At 34.6% G+C, this 23,202-nt stretch overlaps 1 protein-coding gene across 2 annotated transcripts in view; it reads left to right on the top strand.

Moving 5' to 3' along the window:
* The first annotated feature begins 429 nt into the window (after nt 1-429).
* Nucleotides 430-23,202, top strand: part of nlgn4xa (neuroligin 4 X-linked a) — a 108,464-nt gene continuing 85,691 nt past the window's right edge. Inside the window, exons 1-3 of one of the 2 annotated variants that reach the window (XM_078796955.1) lie at nt 430-776; nt 1,006-1,068; nt 15,388-16,065. In XM_078796955.1, the coding sequence (XP_078653081.1) occupies nt 15,591-16,065 (475 nt within the window). In that variant the 5' untranslated portion in view covers nt 430-776; nt 1,006-1,068; nt 15,388-15,590. The remainder of the gene's footprint in view (nt 777-1,005; nt 1,069-15,387; nt 16,066-23,202) is intronic. The other variant, XM_058050613.2, reaches the window with a different exon arrangement.

The raw sequence follows: 23,202 nt of genomic DNA, 5'->3' as shown, positions 1-23,202 counted from the left end.
GAAAAAGACTGGAGTGTCATTGACTCACGGGTACTTGACAAAGACTGGATTTTCACTGACTCACGGGTACTTAAGAAAGACTTGAGTTCCATTGCCTCTGGCACTTTTCTTTTGGAATGAGATGTATACAAATGTTAGATTCTTTCCGTTTGGGCAAATAACCTGAATGGAATCGGAATATTCATATAATAGCCATGTAAACGTGGCTATTACTGTTTTTTTATGACTCACCTTCACTGATTCGATTAAACCCAGTAAACGACACCCTTGTCCACACGTTAATCCCAAGTTCCCACAAGCAAGGAATAATGAAGCTTTACCAGCACAGCGGCTGGTTGAGGCTGATTGAGAGAATCCAGCAACATCATTGGCTTCCGTCTTAATAAACTTCACTCTGTATCGTCCAATCACAAGCCGGGGAGAGAGAGAGCGAGCGAGAGAGAGATAGAGAGAGAGAGTCCTGCTTTCTTTATCGCTAATCTTGTCCCAGCAATTGAGTGGCCGGCACCGCTGCTGGATTCAAACACAGTTTGTATTTGTAGTGCGACTGCAGTGACTCATTGAAACATCATTATCTGTCATAATACCGCATCTGTTTCTCGCATACACACACACACACACACACACATACGCGCTTAACGGAGGTAAAGTCGGTGCCGTGAAGGCATCATCTCACTCGTGCTTTCTCATTTCGGATATGAACAGCAAGGAACAATTGGACGTGGATTTACACGCACGTTTGTCTGGACCCACAGACGGGAGTTAAGAGGTCTGAGGTAAGAATATGCCATATTGCTATGCGCCGTTTTTGTTGTGCTTAATTTTCGCCGCTTCCCCCCCCCCCCCCCGCACTTGTGACGACGTGCCGGGATCTATTTAAAAATGTGAACATTTATTTACGTTCGTTGTGAGTCATTTTTGCTGCACTTGCGTGACAACCACATTATGGACAAGAAACTGCGCAAATGATTAAATTATTTTAATTTTTTTTTTTAATGACGGCAGCGACGGAGGAGACTGGTCACGTGGGCACCTGCATGCATTATTTGTGCGTGTGTGGTCTCGCAGGTACGTGCGCGTGCGTGTGGGCGGCTGGCTGTTTTAAAGTGGGCCAGTGCAACAGAGCGCCCCCCCCCTCTCTATTACCCCCCCTCCCACCCTCCCTTTCCCAAAAGTGTGTGATCAAAATGCATCAGAGGATGGGATCCTCTGCAATCACTGTCTTTGCCAAGCAGCCACAAGATGGTGGTGGAGGAGGTTAGGGTGGGGGCTTTTGAACAAGTATGGTCTCCTGTGTGTTTTCATGCATCACCCCCCCCACCCTACTCCATCCTCAATGCAAGTTAATGAAGGTGTTGGAATTTTTGGAGGGCGGCCTCTCATCAGTGTTGGCCCGCCATGACATCATCTCATGCACCAGATGGCTTCTTTTGGGTTGCAGGCTTGGATTGACGACACAATTCAATCCCAAAAGTTTGGACATATCAGCAGAACCTCTGATTAGGGATGTCGCTCCGCAGCTGTTGTCACTACATCTCTATTTTTGCGGCCTTTGGAATTTCGAGTCGGTTAATTTTCCCAAAATGCAAAACATTAAATTTTGTGTAAAACAAATTTTTATGTAATATTATACAGTGAATGTCCAGATTCAGCATTGGCGAACCCTCAATTTGCAGATTTTTAGTGAAAAAAAAATACAATTATTTTTTGTCTCAGAAATTAGGGTGAATAAGATGTGTTTTCTGTGGAAAAAAATGGGCAAAGTGGGTAACAATTTATAAAAATATTAAAATATAGGTACCACTGTTACACACTACTATTAGCCCACTATTTTGACATTATCATTAAGCGTTCCTTCAATGCTGCATAGTTGCTGTGAGAGGCAAAAGTGAAACTTATATGTAAAAAAAAAAATTATATTGCAAATGTTAATCAGAAATTGGACAATATTAACTTAAAGCGAGCAGATGTTACCTGTGTACCCTTCAATTATTTTTATTTGTAGTAAAGTGAACTCTATTATCGGTAAAACTCAACTCTGAGACTTATTTATGTCTTACAGTGGTGAGTTTTTTTTTTAAATAAACCTTTTTATTATTAAGGAATAAAAATAATATTATTAAGGGAAAATCCAAATATACATACATGGCCATGTGTGAAAATGCGATTGCCCCCTTATATTATGTTAAAACATAACATAACTGTGGTTTATTAACCCCTGAGTTCAATCTCTGTAGTTAAAAAGCTATTTCTAAAACTCTGGGACTCCAGCTAACCACAGTGAGAGCCATTAAACACAAATAGGGCTGCAAGTATTATTTGGATAATTCGAATACAATAATAATTCGATTACAAAAAATAGTCTTGGCGCAGTTTTTGATTTTTTTTCTCACTTAATAATAAAACTTTTCCTTTAAAATCAGCATTTTATGTTCAGTTGTGTTGTCATTGACAGCTGTTGTCTCGATTTTTTGGGCTTTTGGAATTTCCCACCATATGGAGCCCCTTTGCATGGGTTGGCTAATTTCCCCCAAATGCAAAACATAAAATTTTGTGTAAAACAAATTTTTCAAACAATTTAAATGTAATATTATACCGTGAATGTCCACATTCAGCATTGACGAACCCTCAATTTGCAGATTTTTGGTGAAAAAAATAAATATAATTTGTTTTTGTTTCAGAAAACAGGGTGAATGAGATATATAACTGTGGTTAAAAAGCCATTTCTAAAACTCTGGGACTCTAGCTAACCACAGTGAGAGCCATTAAACACAAATAGGGTTGCAACGATTATTTGGATAATTCGAATACAATAATAATTCGACTACAAAAAATAGTACAGTTTCTTTTTTTATGTTTAGAAGAATCGCTTATGTCACCAACGTGCCGAGCGAATAATAATTAATTTGGCGCCACAGCGAGCCGCTACCCGCCAATCACATAGGTTTGGATTTTTTTTCTCCCTTAATAATAAAACTTTTCCTTTAAAATTAGCATTTTATGTTCAGTTGTGTTGTCATTGATATAATAATATACAATATTTAATATTTACATGTATTTGATGATCTGAAACATTTAAGTACGACAAACAATCAAACAAATAAGAAACCAGGAAGTGTTTAAACACTTTTTCACATGTCGGCCATATTTGAAAATAGTGTAAAAGCTACTATAGGGGTGTTATTTCATGTCTAGAGGGCTCTAATAAGGAAAACTACATTTAGATAGTTGTAAATAGGCTTTCTATGCTCTGACTAGAAAATATTCCATTTATAAATAAGGAATTGTTTTCGGAATCTACTTATAATGGTCGGATCAGGAACTAATTAACCGCAGTAAACAAGAGATTACTGATTTAACGCCGTTTTACTCCCAACACTGGTTAAAACTCAGAACTTATTTGACCTGATAGAAGAAGCACGCCCTATTTGCCGCTTATCTTGTATGTCAAAAAAGTGATTGCACGGATTCGTGGTCGTGTTTTTAATCATCAGTTTACCATCTTCCTGAATTTTGCATGTAAATGTAGAACGAAACAACAAACATTTGACCCCCTGCTTGTTGAATCTGCCCAGTGGTTTGTGATTGTCTTGTGGATTTGGTGCAAGGTTTTGGGTTTGGGGTAAAAGCTCTTGTCAATGCCAACGGAACATGCATCGTTGTAATCTAATCAAACGCTGCGGAAATGCAAACACGGCCACAAATTTGTAGGTATATTGAATCAGTTGAGACAAGAATGTAGAAATAAAAAGACATAAATTTAGGATGGCGCTCAAAGCACCACGTTGTGATTATACTTTATAAATGAAACTTCCCAAGCCAAGCAGGAGAAACTTGGCAGGAGAAGAAGGCAGAATAACGGTTGCATTTGTCCAGCAGCAAAGCGTACTTTCTTGGCTTTGCACAGCGTTTCAGTCAGGAACAAGAAGTGTTGAAAACACCAGCTGCTCTTATATATAAATATATACATATATTTTTTAATTTTTACATTTATTTTCAACACTAATCTTCTTGTAGCTGACTGTGATTTGAAAAGACAATAGAAAAGGATAAATACGAGTTCACAGATAGTTTAGATCAGGGGTCTCAAACTCAATTTACTTGGGGGCCACTGGAGCTAGGGTCTGGGCGAGACTGGGCCGCATCAGGTTTTCCAAAAAAAAAAAAAAAAAAAAAAATTTAAAACTTCGCTTTGGTTCCAATTTTCTACAAGAAAAGCTCTGATAAAACATTCCACTGTTCTCAAATATCTTACTTTTTATTTTTCTACACAAAATAAGATGAAAAATAAATAAACAAATCAAGAATAAAGAAAATCAATCAATCAGTAATAAATAAATTAATATAATAATAATAATAATAAAACGGCAAATAATAAAAACTTAAGAAACCACATATAGTTGGTGGGTAGACAAATGATTTTTTTCAGATTAAAATGAACAAAGCATTATTAGAGCCCTGTAGACATGACAAAACACGACTATAGTCACACTTATACTTTTTTTATTTACAACATATTGCGCAACTGCAGGGTCTTGAGACACATGCTAACTCGCAAACTAGAGAGCTAGCGACCTAAACGGTAGCCTTCAAGTTATTTCCTTTAAACTTAAATAGCCAAAAATTTACCACTTCCACACGGATAGGGAGGTTACCTATTAACAGTTATTTAACCTTTAACATGAACATTAATCAAATGTAATAATTTTTTCTGGGTACATGATACCATACAGCATCCATATCAAACTTGCACGGGCCGCACTAACATTAAACTTTAAACCGCGGGCCGCATGTTTGAGACCCCTGATTTAGATCATCATTAAAATGTCTATTTTTGACACTCCAACACTAACCAACAGGAGGTCATTCCAACAAATGCCTCCCGCACAGCATAACAACACATATTACAACGGACTCAGTTCGTTGAGATACGACCCCCTACTTCAGGCCCGAAAATCGCCGCCGCCATCAAAAATGGCCGTCTTCCTGTTCGTTTTGCAATATGGCTTCTTGAGACTTTTTGGTGCGTCCTGTCATGATAGACGTCTCCACCAAGTTTCGTGACGATCGGTGAAACTGGTGGTGGCGGGGGCTAATTTTAAAAAAAATTTGTAGGTGGCGCTAGAGAGTCAATTTTGGAACATTATATTTTGGACCCATAAAATATAAAATTTTTTGCCAGACCTGATGCGCTAGGCAAATTCGGTGAGTTTACGGGCATGTTAAGGCCCTCAAAGTCGCAATCATTTTGGGATAATAATAATAATAATAATAATAATAATAATAAACATTACAATTACTATAGGGCTTTCGCACTGTCAGTGCTCGAGCCCTAATAATAATAATAATAATAATAATAATAATAATAATAATAATAATAATAATAATAATAATAATAATAATAATAATAATAGCACTGTCAGTGCTTGAGCCCTAATTATGCATAATGTAACTCCACCACATGGACTATAAAGGCTTACACTCCAACATACATGCTTAACAGTACTATTTTATGCAAATGTATAACCCGCTAGGCATGCTAAGTAACTTCATGTACATGCATGAGCTTCCCAGCATGCCTTGTGGGTTATAAACTTGTATAAAACAATATTATTTTGAATGTATTATCATTAGCGCTGTCAAATTTAATGATGCATTAACAGAAGTTTCCTTTAACGGTGGTCATTTTTTTGACACGCGAATAACGCCTCCTGTTTGACCCTCGACCCTCACCGTAGTTTGATTGAAGCACGGTAACTCTGTAGCCACAAGCTGGAGCAAATATTAATGGGAAATGGAGAAAGAAAAGAGTATTTATTGGTAAAGTTAGCTTCCAAGCCCCGGCAGATGGCTCTTGTAGCAAGACAAAAGTTATTTGTATCTACTGTCGCTTATTGTGTGGAAATATGGGGTAATAACTATAAAAGCAATCTTCACTTGCTAAATGTACTGCAAAAAAGGCCAGTAAGGATAATTCATAATGCCGCCTACAGAGAACATACTAACTCCTTATGTCTAAAATCACAAATACTTCAACTTGCTGATATAGTTCATCTTCAAACAGCTAAAATAATGCATAAGGCTAAAAATAACCAATTAGCTAAAAATGTCATCCAATACTTCTCTACAAGAGAGGAGAAATATGATCTCAGGGAAGAACTACATTTGAAACACTTCTATGCTAGGACTACGTTAGCGTTAGCATAGCATTTCAGTATGTGGAATCAAACTATGGAATGGATTGAGTAAGGAAGTCAAACAATGCACAACGATGAGCCAATTCAAGAAACAATACAAGCAGTTGATGTTTGCTAAATAAAATAAAATAAAATAAAATAAAATAAATTAAAATAAAATAAAATAAAATAAAATAAAATAAAATAAAATAAAATAAAATAAAATAAAATAAAATAAAATAAAATAAAATAAAATAAAATATTAGGAAAGCAGGAAGTGAACAAATGTAACTGATTTAAAAGTTGTAAAAGTACCAGATGGAGGGGTAGGATTTAATAAGCTTTGCTTCTTCCTACTCCTTTTGGACATGTGGAACTGGGAACTGATTATGGGATGCATTCAATTGTAATCTGATGCATGTTCAAATGAAATAAAACCATTACCATTAAACCTTCCAGCTGCTATTGACGGGCTGTGAATGTGATGACCGTGGCTGAAGTCCAGTGTTTTGTTAGCGTTAGCCATTTAGCATGGAACTAGCTAAAGGCTACATTTTTGTTGTTAAATATGTGTGCTGCTAGCCAACAAAAAATGTACTGTAGACTGCAAATACAATTTTTTTTTAATATTCTGGGAGGCGGGGGTCAAAATCAAGTACTGAATACTAACATTAGAAGCTAGATTACTTTTTAAAAAATCAAATGAAATTGATGAAGAACGTTTTTCTTGTAACTTTTTTTTCCAGCGTCACCCTAATCATCCTTCATTCTGTTTTTAATGTTATTATTTTGTTCAATTGATTTGTATTTGAGACACAAATGGCCCACAGGCTGGACTTTGGACAACACGGGTGTATTAACGACATGTTTACAACAATGCATCAGCACGTAACAACACAATATGCTGAAATGCGTTACATACAGCGGATGCATATGTGAATAATTGTCAGCAGCTGTAGTTCAAAGTGTCAGTGACATTTTTCAGATAAGACCTGAGGAGCCTCGGGCGGAATCATTTTGTGATTGAAATGCAAATGACAGCGTGTTGCTTCATTGGTATTCATAAGACTTATCACTATAATCAGGAAGAGTGAGAACAATGTTCGCCATCCTCGGCCAACGAAAGCGGTGGCGGTGCATTCAACTCCCTCGCTCCCCATGAAGGACAATTTGTCATCAAGTACCATGTCAACACAAATACAGTATAGCGTATCGGTAAATAAAAAAATAACAGCACGTTGAACCTTCCTTGAGTAATGACAATTTTTTTCCGTCTTTTGATGCTTTTGTGCAACCGCATGAGGTGCCTGCAGACCTATCCAGTGAGATTCTTCTATATAGTGGTTAATGGCGTCATTATATCACCACTCAGGAAGTGATAGAGGCCCTGTGGCTGTACTGGAATTGCTAAAGGCAAATATGTCTCTTGCACGGATGTCGATTCTAAAAAGGAAAAAAAAAATGTTAATTTCAACTGTACTTTGTCTCACAGGCAAAGGTGAAGCGGCTATAAAAGACGCGCTGTAATTATCAATTAATTATCAATTGCCGACTTATTATGCTAGGTCATGTGTAACCATCAAAGAAACTGTTGCTGTTTGAGGTCTAATTAACAACACAGCAGACTTCTGCTTCCTGTTTCGTTGTATTCATAAGCTAATAGGGTGCTAACAAGGATGTTTTGTGATTAAAAAATACATTAAAAACATAGTTGGATTAATTGGATTAATTTTAACCCTGGCGTACATTCACCGAGGTTTCACTCTAATCACCAAGTACGCTATTTTTACATTATTCAACCTAATTTTTTGTATCAACGTTTTCATCAACAACACTTTTAATAAAAAATACCAGGTTGATTTCCATATTTTAGGGTCTGTTTTTCCAATTTTTGTTAGCAAGTTACTAGGGTGCTAGCAAAGACATTTTGTGAAAAAATACAGTAATAGCACAGTTTGGACTGTGTATTAACAACATGATAAAACACCAACATATTGTACGCTAACTACAAACAGAGGCAAAATGTTACTGTAAATTTTTAATGTTACGTGAAAAGAGGCAAGATTTTGCTGTAAATTTTCTACGTTAATAGGAAAACGCGCTAACCCCGGCATACATTCACCGAGGTTTCACTCTAATCACCAAGTACGCTATTTTTGCATTATTCAACCTAATTTTTTGGATCAACGTTTTTATCAATAACACTTTTAATAAAAAATACCAGGTTGATTTCCATATTTTAGGATCTGTTTTTCCATTTTTGTTAGCAAGTTACTAGGGTGCTAGCAAGGACATTTTGTGAAAAAATACAGTAATAGCACAGTTGGACTGTGTATTAACTAACTACAAACAGAGGTTAAATATTACTGTACATTTTTAATGTTACATAAAAAGAGGCAAGATTTTGCTGTAAATTTTTTACGTTAATAGGAAAACGTGCTAACCCTGGCGTACATTCACCGAGGTTTCACTGTAATCACCAAGTATGCTATTTTTACATTATTCAACCTAATTTTTTGTATCAACGTTTTGATCAACAACACTTTCAATAAAAAAATACCAGGTTGATTTCCATATTTTAGGGTCTGTTTTTCCAATTTTTGTTAGCAAGTTACTAGGGTGCTAGCAAAGACATTTTGTGAAAAAATACAGTAATAGCACAGTTTGGACTGTGTATTAACAACATGATAAAACACCAACATATTGTACGCTAACTACAAACAGAGGCAAAATGTTACTGTAAATTTTTAATGTTACATGAAAAGAGGCAAGATTTTGCTGTAAATTTTCTACGTTAATAGGAAAACGCGCTAACCCCGGCGTACATTCACCGAGGTTTCACTCTAATCACCAAGTACGCTATTTTTGCATTATTCAACCTAATTTTTTGGATCAACGTTTTGATCAATAACACTTTTGATAAAAAATACCAGGTTGATTTCCATATTTTAGGATCTGTTTTTCCATTTTTGTTAGCAAGTTACTAGGGTGCTAGCAAGGACAATTTGTGAAAAAATACAGTAATAGCACAGTTGGACTGTGTATTAACTAACTACAAACAGAGGCTAAATATTACTGTACATTTTTAATGTTACATAAAAAGAGGCAAGATTTTGCTGTAAATTTTTTACGTTAATAGGAAAACGTGCTAACCCCGGCGTACATTCACCGAGGTTTCACTCTAATCACCAAGTACGCTATTTTTACATTATTCAATCTAATTTTTTGTATCAACGTTTTGATCAACAACACTTTCAATAAAAAAATACCAGGTTGATTTCCATATTTTAGGGTCTGTTTTTCCACTTTTGTTAGCAAGTTACTAGGGTGCTAGCAAGGACATTTTGTGAAAAAATACAGTAATAGCACAGTTGGACTGTGTATTAACAACATGATAAAACACCAACATATTGTACGCTAACTACAAACAGAGGCAAAATAAATTAGCATAAATCACCAATTAATCCATTTTTGCACTGTAACATGTACTTTCTATACAGCAATATTTTAATCAACACTTTTAATCCTCAATGTCAGATTTTTAACATCTAGTTTTCTATTTCGTTAGCCACCTGTTAGCTTGCTAACACAATAGAAAACAGGTTGCTAACAAACAGATTGCTTGATTTCCTTTTTTTAACATCTAGTTTTCTATTTTGCAACGTGTTAGCTTGCTAACAAAATAAAAAACTAGATGTTAGTTTTCTTACAGAAAAATGGTTGCTAACAGGTTGGAATCACAATTTATTAACATGACAAGACGCATGCTAATTTATGCTAATCGGAAAATGCATGTGAATGGGGGCAAAATTTCATTATAAATTTTCAACGTTAACTGGAAAACATGCTAACCACTCACTGATCTTCCTAACACAAATCACCAATTACTCAAATTTTATGCTGTGCAATGTATTTTTTTGGTACATCACATTTTTTTTTATCAAGTTTGGTCATAAATACTAGATATTTGGTTGATTTCCGAATTGTATGGTCTGTTGTTCTGTTAGCAACCTGTTAGCTTGCTAACAAAATAGAAAACAGGTTGCTAACAAACAGATGTAAATAGAAAACTAGATGTTAAAAGAGGAAATCAAGCAACCTGTTTGTTAGCAACCTGTTAGCCTGATTTCCTTTTTTAGCATCTAGTTTTCTATTTTGTTAGCCACTAGCTTGCTAACAAAACAGAAAATTAGGTGTTAAAAAAAAAGGAAATCAACTAACCTGTTTGTTAGCAACCTGTTAGCTTGCTAACAAAATAAAAAACTAGATGTTAAAAAAAGGAAATCAAGCAACCTGTTTGTTAGCAACCTGTTAGCTTGCTAACAAAATAAAAAACTAGATGTTAAAAAAAGGAAATCAAGCAACCTGTTTGTTAGCAACCTGTTAGCCTGATTTCCTTTTTTTAACATATAGTTTTCTATTTTGTTAGCAAGCAAACGGGTTGCTAACAAACAGGTTGCTAACAAACAGGTTGCTGGATTTCGTTTTTTTAACATCCAGTTTTCTATTTTGTTAGCAAGCTAACAGGTTGCTAACAAAAAAGAAAACTCTATGTTAAAAAAAAGGAAATCAAGCATCCTGTTTGTTAGCAACCTGTTAGCCTGATTTCCTTTTTTTAACATCTAGTTTTCTATTTTGTTAGCAAGCTAACAGGTTGCTCGCAACCTTGCTAACAAAATAGAAAACTAGATGTTAACAAAAAGCAAATCAAGCAACCTGTTTGTTAGCAACCTGTTTGTTAGCAACCTGTTTTCTATTTTTTTAGCAAGCTTTCAACGTTAACTGGAAAACATGCTAACCACTCACTAATCTTCCTAACACAATTCACCAAAAAAACTCTAATTTTATGCTGTGCAACGTATTTTTTTGTTACATAACCTTTTTTATCAACTAGAGTTTGGCCATAAAGACTAGATATTTGGTTGATTTCCGAATTGTATGGTCTGTTGTTTTGTTAGCAACAAAATAGAAAACAGGTTGCTAACAAACAGGTTGCTTGATTTCCTGTTTTTAACATCTAGTTTTCTATTTTGTTAGCAAGCTAACAGGTTGCTAACAAAAGAGACTAGATCTAGATGTTAGTTTTCTATTTTGTTAGCAACCAGTTAGCTTGCTAACAAAATAGAAAACAGGTTGCTAACAGGTCGCTAACAAACAGGTTGCTTGATTTCCTTTTTTTAACATTTAGTTTTCTATTTTGTTAGCAACCTGTTAGCTTGCTAACAAAATAGAAAACTAGATGTTAAAAAAATGATTTTTTTACATCTAGTTAACCTGTTAGCTTGCTAACAAAATAGAAAACTAGATGTTAAGAAAAGGAATTCAAGCAACCTGTTTGTTAGCAACCTGTTAGCCTGATTTCCTTTTTTTTAACATTGAGTTAAAAACGCATGCTAATTTATGCTAATCGGAAAATGCATGTGAATGGGGGCAAAATGTTATTATAAATTTTCAACTGGAAAACATGCTAATACATAACCTTTTTTTATCAACTAGAGTTTGGTCATAAATACTAGATATTTGGTTGATTTCTGAATTTTATTGGCTGTTGTTTTGTTAGCATGCTAATAGTGTGCTAGCAAGAAGATTTTGTGACAAATAATACAGTGCTTTGTTGACACAATGTTCGGCATGAAGTAGGAGACGGCGGTTGCCATCTAAGCATTTGGACAATCTCCTGTTCTATGCAGCGTTCAATTCCTTGACATGACATCATATTACATCAAGCTGAGTCAAAAACATGTTGAACCTTTTATGCTAATCGGAAAATGCATGTGAATGGGGGCTAAATTTTATTGTAAATTTTATTGTAAATTTTCAACGTTAACTGGAAAACATGCTAACCACTCACTGATCTTCCTAACGCAAATCAATTACTCTAATTTTATGCTGTGCAATGTATTTTTTGGGTACATATCCTTTTTTAATCAACTAGAATTTGGTCATAAATACTAGATATTGGTTGATTTCTGAATTGTATGGTCTGTTGTTTTGTTAGCAACCTGTTTTCTATTTTGTTAGCAAGCTAACAGGTTGCTAACAAAATAGAAAACTAGATGTTAGTTTCTATTAGCTTTCAACGTTAACTGGAAAACATGCTAACCACTCACTGATCTTCCTAACACAAATCACCAATTACTCTAATTTTATGCTATGCAATGTATTTTTTTGGTATATAACCTTTTTTTTTATCAACTAGAGTTTGGTCATAAATACTAGATATTTGGTTGATTTCCGAATTGTACGGTCTGGTGTTTTGTTAGCAACCTGTTAGCTTGCTAACAAAATAGAAAACTAGATGTTAGTTTTCTATTTGTTGTTCCAGAGGTTGTTTTCTATTTTGTTAGCAACCTGTTAGCTTGCTAACAAAATAGAAAACAGGTTGCTAACAAACAGATTGCTTGATTTCCTTGTTTTAACATCTAGTTTTCTGTTTTGTTATGCTTGATTTCCTTTTTTAACATCTAGTTTTCTATTTTGTTAGCAACCTGTTAGCTTGCTAACAAAATAGAAAACTAACATCTAGTTTTCTATTTTGTTAGCAAGCTAACAGGTTGCTAACAAAAGAGACTAGATGTTAGTTTTCTATTTTGTTAGCAACCTGTTAGCTTGCTAACAAAATAGAAAACAGGTTGCTAACAGGTCGCTAACAAACAGGTTGCTTGATTTCCTTTTTTTAACATTTAGTTTTCTATTTTGTTAGCAACTTGTTAGCTTGCTAACAAAATAGAAAACTAGATGTTAAAAAAATGTTTTTTTTTTTACATCTAGTTAACCTGTTAGCTTGCTAACAAAATAGAAAACTAGATGTTAAAAAAATGATTTTTTTTTTTACATCTAGTTAACCTGTTAGCTTGCTAACAAAATAGAAAACTAGATGTTAAGAAAAGGAATTCAAGCAACCTGTTTGTTAGCAACCTGTTAGCCTGATTTCCTTTTTTTTTAACATTGAGTTAAAAATGCATGCTAATTTATGCTAATCGGAAAATGCATGTGAATGGGGGCAAAATGTTATTATAAATTTTCAACATTAACTGGAAAACATGCTAATACATAATCTTTTTTTATCAACTAGAGTTTGGTCATAAATACTAGATATTTGGTTGATTTCTGAATTTTATTGGCTTTTGTTTTGTTAGCAACTTAATAGTGTGCTAGCAAGAAGATTTTGTGACAAATAATGCAGTGCTTTGTTGACACAGTGTTCGGCATGAAGTAGGAGACGGCGGTTGCCATCTAAGCATTTGGACAATCTCCTGTTCTATGCAGCGTTCAATTCCTTGACATGACATCATATTACATCAAGCGGAGTCAAAAACATGTTGAACCTTTTAGCCCCTGATGTTGTGGTTTTGTTCGTCTGCCCGCAGTTTTAAATCCCTCCCGGGAGGCTCCCAGAAGTGGAGCGTTTTGTCTGCCCATTACTGGTCTGCATGGTCCGTTTTAGTCCAAAAAGAAATACCCCCTTTGACCCAAACCCCCAGCGCTCAGTATGCCCGGCACAGATTGACCTGGCTTCTGTCAAAAATAGACCAGCCGCATATTTTTAGCGGCGAGAGGGAGAGCTTCTGGGGTGCTTATGAACCGTGCTGCGCCATTTCTTGTAGAATCATTGTAATTGTTTAGATTGGTCACGGTCGGCTCTGGCGGCCATGTCAGAGCCAGAATGACAGAGCAGCTGAATGGTTGTTTATTCTGGGCTCTGTCTCAGCCAGCAATCTGATTGTAAGACTTGATAAGGAATATTGTTTCCACTAAAGATGCAAATAGCTCTAGGTCGCTAAAAAAAAAGAGTTCTTTTGTCCTTGAATAACTCAGGAGGCTTAGGTCCGTCCTACTTATCCAATGTCATTAACTGGCCATTTGTGACCTGTTGCAGTTGTTTTATTAGTGAAATATAATTTAACAAAAAAAAGTCAACAAAAAACAGCAAGAATGGGAACATAAGCAGGCATTTTACAACAATGTACAATATCAAAGTGGTTGCTGTATTTTTTCATTTTTCATTATGTGACCCTTGGTGGAAAAAGTTAGGCGAATTATCTGCATAACAGTAGATTGTTTGGTGGAAAAACAACTAATGGTAATAGTTTAATTTCATTTGAACATGCATCAGATTACAATTGAGTGCATCCCATAATCAGTTCCACATGTCCAAAAGGAGTAGGAAGAAGCAAAGCTTATTAAATCCTACCCCTCCATCTGGTACTTTTACAATCAGTAACTCTTACATTTGTTCACATCCTGCTTTCCTAATATAGTTGAAGTAATTAAGTAAGCTAATAACTATAAAAGCAATCTTCACTGGCTAAATGTACTGCAAAAAAGGTCAGTAAGGATAATTCATAATGCCGCCTACAGAGAACATACTAACTCCTTATTTCTAAAATCACAAATACTTCAACTTGCTGATGTAGTTCATCTTCAAACAGAAGAAGAACTACATTTGAAACACTTCTATGCTAGGACTACGTTAGCGTTAGCATAGCATTTCAGTATGTGGAATCAAACTATGGAATGGATTGAGTAAGGAAGTCAAACAATGCACAACGATGAGCCAATTCAAGAAACAATACAAGCAGTTGATGTTTGCAAAATAAAATAAAATAAAATAAAATAAAATAAAATAAAATAAAATAAAATAAAATAAAATAAAATAAAATAAAATAAAATAAAATAAAATAAAATAAAATAAAATAAAATAAAATAAAATAAAATATTAGAAAAGCAGGAAGTGAACAAATGTAACAGTTACTGATTGTAAAAGTACCAGATGGAGGGGTAGGATTTAATAAGCTTTGCTTCTTCCTACTCCTTTTGGACATGTGGAACTGGGAACTGATTATGGGATGCACTCAATTGTAATCTGATGCATGTTCAAATGAAATTAAACCATTACCATTACCATTACATCTCTGTCCCAAAGATAGTCTCATTCCACGGGAAGAGTGGCCAGTAACGAGTTGTTTGCCACCCGTCAGGCTGCAAAACAACAACAACCCTAAAGTGACCAACCCATAAAGGGACACAATCAACTAGAAACATAAAATAAGGAAACCTCACACCTAAATTTTTTAATTAAATGAACCTTTTGGATGGAAGGTGAACATTCGCCAGTTGCCTCGATTCAACCTCTGTAGATTAACTTCTGATGTTTTTGTTTTTGTCAGCACTTTTTAACTGATCCTTGTGTCTTTTCTCTTTTATTCAGGCGTTCATCAAACTGGAGCTAAGGTGTCTTGAGCTTTTCCTGTGTGGATGTTAGGACCCGAGCTTCAACAACTGATATTCATCTGAATTCTCAGAATGGGGAATTCTGAGAAAGTCGCAATATTTGGCCATATTTTGCAACTTTCAGCTTGAGGAAGAGAAATAAGTAACGGGTGGTGAGGAACCTGTGGGTGGACTTCAGCCATGGCCGACCAGGCTCAGCACAGCAGGAGCGTGTCAGCTCGTCGAGGCCCCTCATGGATGTATCCCACCTTGGCTTTTTTGCTGCTCTGGATCGTGCTCGTGTCCGTCTGTGTGGTTGGAATCCAAGGTCAGCATTACCCGGTAGTCACCACCAACTACGGGAAGTTACGGGGTGTGAAAGTCACACTACCCAATGAGATCCTCGGACCGGTGGAACAGTATCTGGGGATTCCGTATGCATTGGCCCCAACTGGGGAACGGAGATTCCAGGCACCGGAACCACCCATGTCTTGGCCAGGCATCAGGAATGCTACTCATTTTGCTCCAGTTTGCCCCCAGTTTTTGGAAGATCGCTTCTTACACAGCGATATGCTCCCGGTGTGGTTCACGGCTAACTTGGATACGGTGGTAACGTACGTGCAAGACCAGAGCGAGGACTGCCTGTACCTGAACGTCTATGTCCCCACCGAGAATGGTAGGTCCAACGTTGTTTGTGGGTGGCGGAGTGGTTTTTACTTTCAGTATCTTTAGTATTCACTGAACTTGACTCAAGAGAAACGGTACATCAGGGGTCTCAAACACGCGACCCGTGGGCCAAATGTGGCCCGCAGGACACTAGTTTGAGGCCCCCGCCTTGATATGAAAGTTTAATGTTAGTTTGATATGGATGCTGTATGGTATCATGTACCCAGAAAAAATTATTACATTTGATTAATGTTCATGTTAAAGGTTAAATAACTGTTAATAGTTATCCTCCCTATCCGTGTGGAAGTGGTAAATTTTTTGGCTATTTAAGTTGAAAAGTTGAAAGGAAATAACTTGAAGGCTACCGTTTAGATCGCTAGCTCTCTAGTTTGCGAGTTAGCATGTGTCTCAAGACCCTGCAGTTGCGCAATATGTTGTAAATAAAAAAAGTAGTGACTATAGTCGTGTTTTGTCATGTCTACAGGGCTCTAATAATGCTTTGTTCATTTTAATCTGAAAAAAATCATTTGTCTACCCACCAACTATATGTGGTTTCTTAAGTTTTTATTATTATTATTATATTTATTTATTTATTACTGATTGATTTTCTTTATTCTTGATTTGTTTATTTATTTTTCACCTTATTTTGTGTAGAAAAATAAAAAGTAAGATATTTGAGAACAGTGGAATGTTTTATCAGAGCTTTTCTTGTAGAAAATCGGAACCAAAGCAAAGTTTATTCATTTTTCTGTTTTTAATAAATGCGTTTTTTTTGTTTTTTTTGGAAAACCTGATGTGGCCCAGTCTCACCCAGACCCTAGCTCCAGTGGCCCCCTAGTAAATTGAGTTTGAGACCCCTGCGGTACATCTTTTAACTCCACAATTACAAAACAATGAACAGAGGCCAATGGCACCCTGGAGTGTTGGCATTCTAGCTGATGATTAAGGAACTACAAATCGTTTGAAAATTGAGACCCATTTTTAAAGCTGCATGTCATGCAGACGGGTACGAAGACAACAATATGCGGTAGATTAGCTTGATTTGTTCCCCGGCACGACAAACCAGTTTAACGATAAGTTTAACGATAAAGTTGCCTCATTCAATCTGAGATTCAAGATTATTGACAATTTTCTATCAATACAGGACATAAAAAGAAACGAGTTATTGTTTCTTTCCCACTACAATGAGGGGTAATCATTTCAGAATAAAAGACTAAAATATTAAAAAATCAATACAAATAGATTAGAATAATAATTTTTTTAAACATATAACTAAAAAACTAACAACTAGGCAGATTGTGCAAATAACATGACAGGTAGTTCTTGTTGAGCGTATGTGTTATTGTCCAGAGGCATTGGGCAAAATGGGCAGGTAGCAGGCAGAGTTCAATTCCCTGACAGCTTGATGGATGAAGCTGTGTGTGAGACTTGTGGGACTGACCAGAAGGCTTCGGGGGCCTTCTCCCAGAGGGCAGGGGGCCGAAGTTGTCACCAACAATTCTGATGGCTCGGCGGCTGAGTCCAGCATTGATGGTGCCAGAGAGGGGGGGGGGGGGGGGGGGGTAAGTAACATGTTAGCCCGATTAGCTGGATAGTCCAGGATGTTATCATTTAGTGAAATTTTTGTCAAAATAAAAACAAGGTATGTAGTCTGTTTTACTGACATAATGACTAAGGCCGATATATCGGTCCGATATTTGCGGTATCGGCCAATACATGCGTGGGTTCGCCGATATATTTTTCCGCGTAATAATAATACATATGTAATAATAAATGTAATAATAATTACATTTACAATAATGTAAATATAATAATAAAAAATAAAAATTTAAAAATGACAAAAAATAAACAAATAAATAAAAAAACAAATGAAAAATAAAATAAATAAATTAAAAAATAAAATAAAAAAAGCGTAAACAGTAATTTGTACAAATAATTTAAATAATTTAGAATTTAATTCATGTTAAACTTATATATATATATATATATATATATATATATTTAAATATAAATTGAGGGAGCAAAAGGAGCATCGGCCACAAATATCGGCCCAGGCAAAATCGGCCATCGGCTAAGGGTGATGGAAAAAAATCGTTATCGGAAAAAAACCTTATTGGTCAATCCTTAGTAATGACAATTAGCCCGGTTAGCTGGATAGTCCAGGATGTTATCATTTAGTGAAATTTCTGTGACAATAAAAACAAGGTATGTAGTCTGTTTTACTGACATAATGACTAAGGGTCGACCTGAATCGGTATCGGCCGATACGCGCGTGGGTTCGCTGATATATTTTTCCGCGTAATAATAATAAATATGTATTAATAAATGTAATAATAATTACATTCACAATAATGTAAATGTAATAATAAAAAAATAAAAATAAAAATAAAAATAAAAATAAAAATAAAAATAAAAATAAAAATAAAAATAAAAATAAAAATAAAAATAAAAATAAAAATAAAAATAAAAATAAAAATAAATAATAAATAATAATTGGAGAATAAATAGATTACATCAAATATGAACAATGAACAGCGTAAACAGTTATTTGTACAAATAATTTAAATAATTTTGAATTTAATTTATGTTAAAAATCGGCCATCGGCTAAGGGTGATGGAAAAAAATCGGTATCAGAAAAATAAACATATCGGTCGATCCCTAGTAATCACATATGGAATCACCGGCCTATGTAGGCTAGCTGCTAGCCTAGCCCGAAGTCCTCTGCGCTTACCTTGCTTTTGCTTTCTTTCACACCACTTCCGATGCCTTCTTTCTGGGCGAGATGTGGCAAGTGTGGTTGGTGGTGGTAGTGCCCTGGTTGTCCGGCAGAGTCCCCGGATCCCAAAGTTCCTCTGAGACTTTGAGACTCTTATTGGTTTTTGTACAAAAAGCAGTGTCGACTGATCCGCCATGATGTCGTGGTTAGCATTCGGGACTTCGGAGCAAACAAATCATTGGTATTTATTTATTTGTTCACTTTAATTATTTACTCTTATTCATCATCGGATCGGGGCTTAAAATCGGATCTGAGGCTTGAAGGCCCAAAATCCTGATCTGAGCATTTCTAATAAAATGCTGGGAATCTGGGAATGGGCTGGGAATCTCAGGGTATCTCACGATACGATCCATGATGGCTAATGATGGATGGATATTTTGCATCTTTCAGCGGTGATACCGACAAACATTACACAACGAGACCGTATCCGTCATCCATCGTAGGGTGAAGTATCTCCAATGTTTGATCATGGCTGTGTGGTGCATTCAAGGACTCCCAATCAGAAAACATTAAAACATAAAGACATAAACGTGTCAAAAATGTGGGCCTCCCAACAGTAGTACACACATGCTGTATATCTTATCTGCGTCATCACATACTTTTTACCGACTTATATGTTAAATGAGATGCATTTTCTGTGGAAAAAAATAGCTTATTTAAAAAAAAAATAATAATAAATTACCAAAAATGTGCAAAAAATTGTGAACGCTGAATCATGACATACAAGAAAAATACTAAAGTAAAGCCAAAAGCACTGCTAAAAACAAGCAGGAAAAAAGTATCGGAAAGGACAAAAAAAAGTAAAAAAAAAAAAACAAAAAACTTTTAGCTTCAGCAAGAGAGGCAGTACTGCAATACTGCAATACTGCAATACTGCAATTGACTGCTGAATGGTCAAGCAGGCCAAGATCCAGCAAAAAGAGCTGAAAACACATGAAAACAGAGGCTCGGGGAGCATGTAGACTGTCAAGAAGCAATTATAATCTGGCAGCCAGGACGTGGACCCAGGCGCTAATTGCTGACATGCGTGTGCTGGTGGCGCCGCCTCAGCTGGCCAGCAGGTGAACTACAAGAGATGGTTAACAGAGCGGCACGACAGAACATGACAACAAGAACTCATTATCAGTATCAGCTCAGGTCTTTTTTCCTCCATTTTGCTGTTTTTTTGTTCTAAATATGTAAACTTTTATCTTAAATATTAATAATATTATTTGTTATAATAATATTAATTAATTATTTATAATAATAATAAGAATAATATTTATGCAATATATATTTTAAAATAAATTGTTATTAAAATATTTAATAATAATTTTTATTAATATTATTATTGATTTTATCTCATAATATTTTGTCTTTTTTCCCCAATTTTGCTGTTTTTTTTGCTACATTTTTAAACTTTTGTCGTAAATAATAATAATATTATTTATTAATAGTCTAATAATATTATTTATTATTATATTTATAATAATTAATTAATTATGTATAATAATAATAACAATCATATTTATTTAATATATTTTTTAAAATCAAATTATTATTAATAAAATATTTTAAAATAATATTTATTAATGTAATTATTGATTTTATCTCAGAATATTTTTTCCTTTTCCCCAAATTTTGCTGTTTTTATGCTAAATATATAAACCTTTGTCATAAATAATAATATTATTTATTAATAATCTAATAATATTATTTAATATTATTATAATTAAAGAATTATTTATAATAATAATAATAACAATATTTATTAAATATATATTTAAAAATTAATTTGTTATTAATACAATATTTAATAATAATATTTAATATTATTATTGATTTTATCTCATAATATTTTGTTTTTCCCCCCATTTTTCTGTTTTTTAAATATTTAAACTTTCGTCTTAAATAATAATAATATTATTTATAAATAGTCTAATAATGTTATGTATAATAATAATAGTAATACTACTACTACTACTACTACTACTATTAATAATAATAATAATAATAAATTGTTTATAATAATAATAACAATGATATTTATTTAATATATATTAAAACATTATTATTATTAAAATATGTTTTAATATTTCTTAATATTATTATTGATTTTATCTAATAATGTTATATCTTTTTTCCTCCATTTTGCTGTTTTTATGCTAAATATTTAAACTTTTGTCTTAAAAAATAATAATATTATTTATTATTATAATAATACTTAATTTATTATTTATAATAATAATAGCAATAATATTTATTTAATATATATTTAAAAATAAAATTATTACTAATAAAATATATAATAATAATATTTATTAATGTTAATATTGATTTTATCTCATAATATATTCTTTTTTTCCCATATTAAAATTTTGTCAACCTTATTTCCTATAAATTATTTTCCTGTACAACCGTTTTGTGTCTTTGGAATTACAAATTTACAATGTTTACTTTATTCTTGCAAAATTACGGCTGATCGTCTAATCGTTTTTCAGGTCCCAACTTATGGCCACCCCTATGTGAGTAATGGTCTCACCTTGGCCACCCCAATAAAAAAAAGTCATACTCGTATATTCCGTCATTCAATATGCTACCGTTGCATCAAAATGACCCACAGATGGTTATGACAGGTGTGAGAAAAAAAAAAGCTGTGTTCGGGAGTGACTTGTCCATCGCGGCCTAAGTGCTCCCCTCACCGCCATTCAACTCTGATTCACCCTACCCCGCCATTTGGCCTTTTGTAATGTCAAAATACCTTGGCAGCCAAGGATCAGGGAGGGATTACGTCGATTACCACCTCTCAAGTGGCTTGACAGATTAGGTGGCATCCATTCTTCCAGATTTGAACAGAGACAGTTCACTTTACAGCCCGGGTCAATGACCATGCCGAGATGACGGCGCTGTCATAGCCTCGCTACGGCGTCCACAGATTCATGTCTCATAAATAAGGAAGGAAGCTCTGGAGTTGAACATGAAGTCTTTTCCAGTGACAGCAATATTCTGTTCTCCTGTTTTTTATCGTCACTGGCAACTTTAACGCAGACTTAGCATAGCTTTTGTACTGAGCAGCCATGACAGAGACATGGTTCTTGTAGCGCTGTCGAAGTTAAAACATTAAGAAGGTTTTTTTTTCCGATATACATATAATTTGATGAAATAATCGTAGTTGCGTATCAAATCGTTTACCACAAAGAGATTTACATCCATACTAGAGATTAACTGTGATTAATTATGAGTCAACAATGGACAAAATGCGATTAATATTTAAATCGTTTGGAAGGTTTTTTGTCTCCCTTAATAATGAAAAGTTCTGCAGGCTCATTATTTATTCCAAAAATAAAAAATAAAATCCGGCTGGGCTGCACGGTGAACGAGTGGTTAGCGCGCAGACCTCACAGCTAGGAGACCCGAGTTCAATTCCACCCTCAGCCATCTCTGTGTGGAGTTTGCATGTTCTCCCCGTGCATGCGTGGGTTTCCTCCGGGTAAAGTAAAGTAAAGTAAAATAAAATAAAATGGCTGCACGGTGTTGAGTGGTTAGCACGCAGACCTTACAGCTAGGAGACCAGGGTTCAATTCCACCCTTGGCCATCTCTGTGTGGAGTTTGCATGTTCTCCCCGTGCATGTGTGGGTTTTCTCCGGGTACTCCGGTTTCCTCCCACATTCCAAAAACATGCTAGGTTAATTAGCGACTCCAAATTGTCCATAGGTATGAATGTGAGTGTGAATGGTTGTTTGACTATATGTGTCCTGTGATTGGCTGGCCACCAGTCCAGGGTGTACCCCGCCTCTTGACCGAAGACAGCTGGGATAGGTTCCAGCACCCTTGCGACACTCGAAAAGCGGTATAAAATAAAATAAAAAATAAAATAAAATAAAATAAAATAAAATAAAATAAAATAAAATAAAATAAAATAAAATAAAATAAAATAAAATGGCTGCACGGTGACAGCTGGGATAGGCTCCAGCATCCCCCGCGACCCTCGTGAGGAAAAGCGGTATAAAATAAAATAAAATAAAATAAAATAAAATAAAATAAAATAAAATAAAATAAAATAAAATAAAATAAAATAAAATAAAATAAAATAAAATAAAATAAAATAAAATAAAATAAAATAAAATAAAATAGCTGCACGGTGACAGCTGGGATAGGCTCCAGCATCCCCCGCGACCCTCGTGAGGAAAAGCGGTATAAAATAAAATAAAATAAAATAAAATAAAATAAAATAAAATAAAATAAAATAAAATAAAATAAAATAAAATAAAATAAAATAAAATAAAATAAAATAAAATAAAATAAAATAAAATAAATGAAATGGCTGCACGATGACAGCTGGGATAGGCTCGTGAGGAAATGCGGTAGAAAATGAATGAATGAATGAATA

The sequence above is a fragment of the Doryrhamphus excisus genome, linkage group LG15, assembly GCF_037039965.1.
Source record: "Doryrhamphus excisus strain RoL-2023G ecotype Guam linkage group LG15, RoL_Dexc_Guam_v1.1, whole genome shotgun sequence".
Lineage (NCBI taxonomy): Eukaryota > Metazoa > Chordata > Actinopteri > Syngnathiformes > Syngnathidae > Doryrhamphus > Doryrhamphus excisus.
Note: the sequence above shows the minus strand (reverse complement) of the source record. Positions and strands in the feature narration are given on the sequence as shown.